Source organism: Vollenhovia emeryi, unplaced genomic scaffold, assembly GCF_000949405.1.
Source record: "Vollenhovia emeryi isolate VEMERY1.0 unplaced genomic scaffold, V.emery_V1.0 DF939254.1, whole genome shotgun sequence".
Lineage (NCBI taxonomy): Eukaryota > Metazoa > Arthropoda > Insecta > Hymenoptera > Formicidae > Vollenhovia > Vollenhovia emeryi.
In genome coordinates, this window is record NW_011967112.1 from 56,765 (window position 1) to 62,670 (window position 5,906).

The 5,906-nt window shown below is 40.8% G+C and overlaps 2 protein-coding genes across 2 annotated transcripts; one reads left to right on the forward strand and one right to left on the reverse strand.

The window, feature by feature from the left end:
* Positions 1 to 444: 444 nt before the first annotated feature.
* Positions 445 to 2,904, forward strand: LOC105559781 (probable ribosome production factor 1). Its single transcript, XM_012008360.1, has 3 exons — positions 445 to 1,167; positions 2,101 to 2,365; positions 2,611 to 2,904. The coding sequence occupies exons 1-3, from the start codon at positions 591 to 593 to the stop codon at positions 2,786 to 2,788; spliced, it is 1,020 nt and encodes a 339-aa protein (XP_011863750.1). The 5' UTR covers positions 445 to 590; the 3' UTR covers positions 2,789 to 2,904.
* Positions 2,777 to 5,350, reverse strand: LOC105559780 (THUMP domain-containing protein 3-like). Its single transcript, XM_012008359.1, has 7 exons — positions 5,037 to 5,350; positions 4,842 to 4,954; positions 4,231 to 4,756; positions 3,936 to 4,114; positions 3,447 to 3,626; positions 3,232 to 3,366; positions 2,777 to 3,130 (listed from the first exon to the last, which is right to left on the reverse strand). Exons 1-7 carry the CDS (start codon positions 5,122 to 5,124, stop codon positions 2,927 to 2,929), a joined length of 1,425 nt encoding a protein of 474 aa, XP_011863749.1. The 5' UTR covers positions 5,125 to 5,350; the 3' UTR covers positions 2,777 to 2,926.
* Positions 5,351 to 5,906: the final 556 nt, after the last annotated feature.

Genomic DNA, 5,906 nt, shown 5'->3' on the forward strand with positions numbered 1-5,906 from the left:
TATTTGAATTTCCAAGAATTGGAATTTCGAGAATTTCAAACTTCAAATCGCGAAAATCGAGAATCGAGAAAATGGCAAAGTATCAGGAGAACATGATCAGCAAAGAGGTGGCACTATCTAAAATTCCAAGAATTGTATTTCCGAGAATTTCCAAATTCAAATCGAGAAAACTGGCAAAGTATCAGGAGAACATGATCGGCAAAGAAGTGGCATTATTTGAAATTCCGAGAATTTCAAAGTTCAAATCGCAAAAATCGAGAATCACGAAAACTGGCAAAGTATCAGGAGAACATTATCGGCAAAGAAGTGGCACTATCTGAATTTCCAAGAATTAAAATTCCGAGAAATTCAAAGTTCAAATCGCGAAAATCCTCCAGAGTCAACTCCCCGCGTCCATTTTCCGTCCAGAGATATTTCCTACGCTCATGGCGCCTCCTTACTCTCTAGTTCGATATTCCTCGCGATATTGGCGACACTGTGCGCATGTGTGCTCGTGCTCGTAAACACGTTTTCTGGATCTTTGAGGTTAGAAACGCACTCTTTGCTCTGAGGAAGACAGAGTATTTGACAGAGAGTCAGTTTTCTTTAAGATGAAGATTAAAACTTTACGAAAGAATCCTCTGAGTCGACCCAGGGAGGAGGATGACGCGGCGGCCGATGAACCGAGCACCTCGGCGGATAAAACCTCGCAAGTTTTGCTGCCGTCCGATTCCAACTTCAATCACATCAAGTGCAAAGCGGTGAGGTACCAGAAATGCCAGGAATTGATGAAGCAACGGGTGAAGGAGGCGAAGAAGGCGAAGAAGGCGCGGATACAGGAGGGTGCGCCGAAACAGGTGCCGCATACCCTAGAGAGTCTGCGAGAGAAGGACGAGACGACGATAGTGGGCAGTCTGGATGACGAGGCGAACGAGGAGTTCAGATTTGAGTGCGATCGCGACGAGTTCGCTGCCTATTACAAGCAGGCGTACGAGCCGAAGGTGCTCATTACGTATGCCGATAATCCAAACAGGAAAACGAGAATTTTTGGCCGGGAGCTCACGAGAATAATCCCCAATTCCATCTCGCTGTACAGAAATCGCTCTGGCGTCAAGAAGATGGTCAAGAGCGCCACAGCCAGGAACTTTACGGACATAATAATCGTCAATGAAGATCGATGCAAACCGAGTATCCTTTTTGCCAAATTAAAAACACTATAAATAGTTTTACTTGTAGTGGCTTCGCCAACATTTCATCTATTGTGCAACATATTTTTTTAGTAAAAGGAGATAAAAATGCTATGTTGTACGTCGACCAAACTGGCAATATATTTGTTTATCTACAACGTTTCGAGCCCTCCTCAAGTAAACTGAAACCATCTAGTATAGACAATAATATGAAATAATAAAAGAGAAACCATATTTTTTTTAGATAAATTGCCTGACGGTGAATTATTAGAAGCGCCAGAAGTTATTTCGGGAAGCTTCGAGGGGATGCTGGAGTGATTCTGCATCTGTGCATCTAGCACTGTCAATTCGTGAAAACATTTGTGTAATACATAAACTCTGAGACTTATGCGTACAGATCGTAAGTCCCGCTATTCGGACTAAAGCAGAGAGCAGCGTGGTATCATTGAAACTAAAGCCAACGGCACACGATACTATTTTGCCTACTGGATTGCTTACGAGAGCCAAAACTCTGCATTCTTATTGGCTCTCGTAAGCAATCCAGTAGGAAAAATAGTAGCGTGTGCCATTGGATTAAGTTTAGGAGCCTAAAGAGAAATCTATTCGCTCAAATACATCATGGGTTACCAAACCTACAACTTATTTGAGTGAAAGCATTTCTTGTTGAGCTCCTTAACTTAATTTCAATAATACCACGCTGTTCTCTGATTTAATCCGAATAGTGGGACGCCATCGGTCCGTACACAAAAGCCACATAATTTGTTCATTACACAAATGTTTTCATAAACTGACAGTTCTAGATGTAAAAAGTGCAGAATCACTCCAGCGTCTCCTTAAAAAGCGACTCATTTAATGCCACTCGACTACACACTGATGCGTTACATAAAATCAGTTATTTTTTATCTTGAAATAGTTTTCCTTATATAAATATTAGATGGAATGCTGATCGTTCATCTGCCAGATGGTCCTACCGCACACTTCAAGCTCAGCAACGTTAAGATAACGACGGAGTTGAAGCGCAGCCACAAAGAGATCACGGAACACAGGCCAGAAGTTATTCTCAATAACTTCACCACGCGTCTGGGCTTTACCATCGGCAGAATGCTGGGGGCATTGTTTCATTATCAGCCAGAATTTAAAGGGAGGAGAGCAGTGACATTTCACAATCAAAGAGATTACATATTTTTTAGACATCATAGGTAATTTTGTAGCAATTTTTTTAATTCTCAGTGGATTCTACAAATTTTGGCGAAGTGTATATGGCAATACGTAAAAGCATCCATTAAAATTAAAGAATTTACGAAGATGTGGATAACATTTATGTGGTATATTTTATTTTTATAGTTTATCAAGACTTGTCATGAGAAACTTATAGATTTTATAATAAGAATTAATAATCTGAACTACATCTTGTAATCCGAATCCAATATGAATTATTTTGCAGGTACGAATTTAATCTCAAGACTGGAAAACCGAGATTGAGAGAATTGGGTCCACGATTCACTTTGAAATTAAGATCGCTGCAGCGCGGAACATTCGACAGCAAATACGGCGATTACGAGTGGATCATACAAGGCCGTAGGCATGAAATGGAGACAAGCAGAAGAAAGTTCTTTTTGTAAATCTTATATATTGGAATTTATTGAAAGAACTTTGTTGAAAAAGAAATTAAACACGTCAAACATACAAGTGGAACTGTATTAGTTTTGTTGTAGAAAAATATAAATTTGCATCGCTATATACTTGTGCAAGAAGAATATCTAATTGGTCAAAGGCTTTTTAGTCGGCTGAGCAGGTGAATCTTTTCGATCTTTCGGATAACCGTACTGCTTAGCCACACGCGGTTTGAAACTATTAAGGGACGTTTGAGTGCGAGTTAGAACAAAAACTGCAGCTGGAAGACCACCTACGTTTACACCAATTATTTTCGTCACCCAGAACAAATCGCCAGCTGCCATCAAAGCCTGAAACAAATAACAGATTTGTCTTTGGATCGTAAGATTTTAATTCTTCTTTCAATTAATATCTTCATTTCTTTATATAATATATCGTGATAAAAACTTACGTCTTTAAAGTTACATCTATCGTAGGTGAGTAGAACAATTCTTCCATTTGATTTTACCATACGTCCGAGCTCTAGCAAGAATTGCTTGTAAAAAATTTTATTGTAGGACTTGTTTCCACTTCGTTTACCAAATGGCTACGAATTGTTATGAAAATTATTTTTTTTATGAAAAGAATGTAAAATTGTAACAAAATTTTAAAAATTAATTTCTATACCATATCAGTAACAACGATATCGACGAAGGAATCTTTAAATGGCAATTTGGAAGCGGTCCATTGTACGAGATCGATTTTACAACCAACTGTCGAAGCATCCATGTTCGACTTTGATCTATCCACAGCTCTGGAATCATTGTCGCCGCATAAAACGTACAAGTGTGGATAAGCTAATGTTGCCTGAAATTTGTACGTTGTTAGAAATCCACAAACTATTAATTTTATCAACGTGAACATGCAGTAACTGTGGCGATCGTGACGCAGAGAGGTAAGTGCTGCTCTAGCGAGCCAAAGATCCAGGTTCAAGTCAGACTAGAAATCGCCTCCCGGAAGGACGAGACAACCCACCGAGAGTCTATTTGCCAAGAGAACCCCTCGGCAGTGCCGTTCGGAACGTTGCAGGTGCCATTTATCTAACTCGGATATACGCAGGGGGGTTGCGACGCTTGGAATCGAGCAACACGACTGGTGATTACAAACATGCAATACCTCTATAGGAATGGAACCTCCCCCACACATAGGGTCTACTATAATATCCCCTAGCTTAGGATTTGCCAGTTTCAGCAAGTTGTAACATATAGTCGATCTAAGAGTGGTTGGCCCAAAATTGATTATGTTCCTGTGATGCATGGATTTGTGTGTTACGCGCAAATGCGTTGTTAGTTGATCTAAAACATTTTGAAATAACCAGTTACCATAACATTTAGCTCGTCGTTGCCATAGTCAATCAATCCTTGGCGACAGTGTTGTAAAACTTAACATCCTTTAGTCTGATTTTTCGTACCATCTATCAGTTTGCAGACAATTTCCAGATGATACATGGACAAGTCGACTATCCAATGAAATTTGTCCTGCACTACTTCTCCGATGACCCTAGCGACGTCCTTAGATTCAACTGAATGCTTGCCACTTCTCTCGCACGTTACTCTGTACTTAAGTACATCGCCCTCTTCCGACTTTGAGGGGTCTTGCCCGCGTTTTTTCCCTCTCTCTTCCTTCATCTCCGACGCGTCCCAATCGAGGGGATCCTTCTCCTCTTTTTCCTTGTTACGCATCTTCAACAACTCCGCCCTGGCTACAAGATCTTTCTCTTTGGCTACATTGTACTCGTCAAGCGTTGGGTAAAGTTTCCCCTTGAAGCTCGTCATGAATTTCCACGCTTCGAGCGTCTTCTTCCATCTCTTGTCCGACTCCGAGAACATGTCCGAGTTCCTTACACACAACAAGTCCAGGTCTTTGTCATTGGCAAGCGGCACGCTGCCGTGAGCAGCTACGATGAACATGTGATCTATCGATCTCATCTGTTGAACCTACAATATTCGTGGCAAAACGTAATGTAAACATTATATGATTCTCGCGCCTGTGTCGAAAAGAATAATCTGGGTTGCGTGGTACTTTCGGCAGCTGCTCGCGCGGGACATTAAAGTAGATTCTTCCGCGCTGTTTAACCGCCCGTACATCTTTCCCGAATTTCTCCCTGCATTCATCGATCGCTTCCCACTCGAAACCTGCGTCATCGTTGTAGGTTATGTTTAGGAAACACGTGGATTGTTCTCTATCACACGGACGAGTCCGCGAATAATCTCGTACCTGTGTCCACGGTGACTCCGATCGTAAAAATATCGTCGTCATCAACGGACCCTGAAAAGAGCTCGCTTACGGACTCGCTGGCACTCATCGCGGAATTCTCGTCCTGCGGTCGGCTCTCGCGAAAAATACGCGTAGCGTTCACCCGAGGCTACGCGCGTAGCGTTCACCCGAGGCTACGCGCGTAACGTTGCGCATGACTTGATTGTCCTATCGAAGGGGGTTGTCGGAAAGGCTCGCAGAAAAATCGTAACTTTTAATTAACTTCGATCTCTAGGATTTGCAGACTGGACGATTATGTGCGTATAAAAAAATTATCGCATTATCGATATTCCAAAGTATAGCGAAGTAAAATTTTGGATATTTAAATTTAACGAATTGACACGCGTTAATTATTTAAATTGGGCCGCTGATGTAACGCGATTTTGTCACCCAAGGAGAAGAAAAAGTCAGGGTGATGTCAATTTGATGTCATATTGACCAAATTTACGTCAAATTTTGGTCAATTTGATGCCATATTGACCAAAATTTGACATAAATTTGGTCAATATGACATCAAATTGACATCGTCCTAACTTTTGTTCTCCTTGGACAATTTCAACAGGGTTGGGAAAGTTACTTTGTAAAAGTGACTCGTTACAGTTACTAAAAAATTAACGAGTCGTTACTATCTTCGTTACTTTTGTCTTGACATTAGTACAATTAAATACTAAGTTTCTACGGTAAATATACTCACCCGCAAAAAAAATGGGCCACCACATTTTAGCCCAATTTTTTAACATTTTCCAATAGCGATAACTCGGCGAAAAATCATCGTAGACAAATGATTAAAAAAGTATTTTGAAGCTTGAAGTTTCAACTTTGAAATGCTGT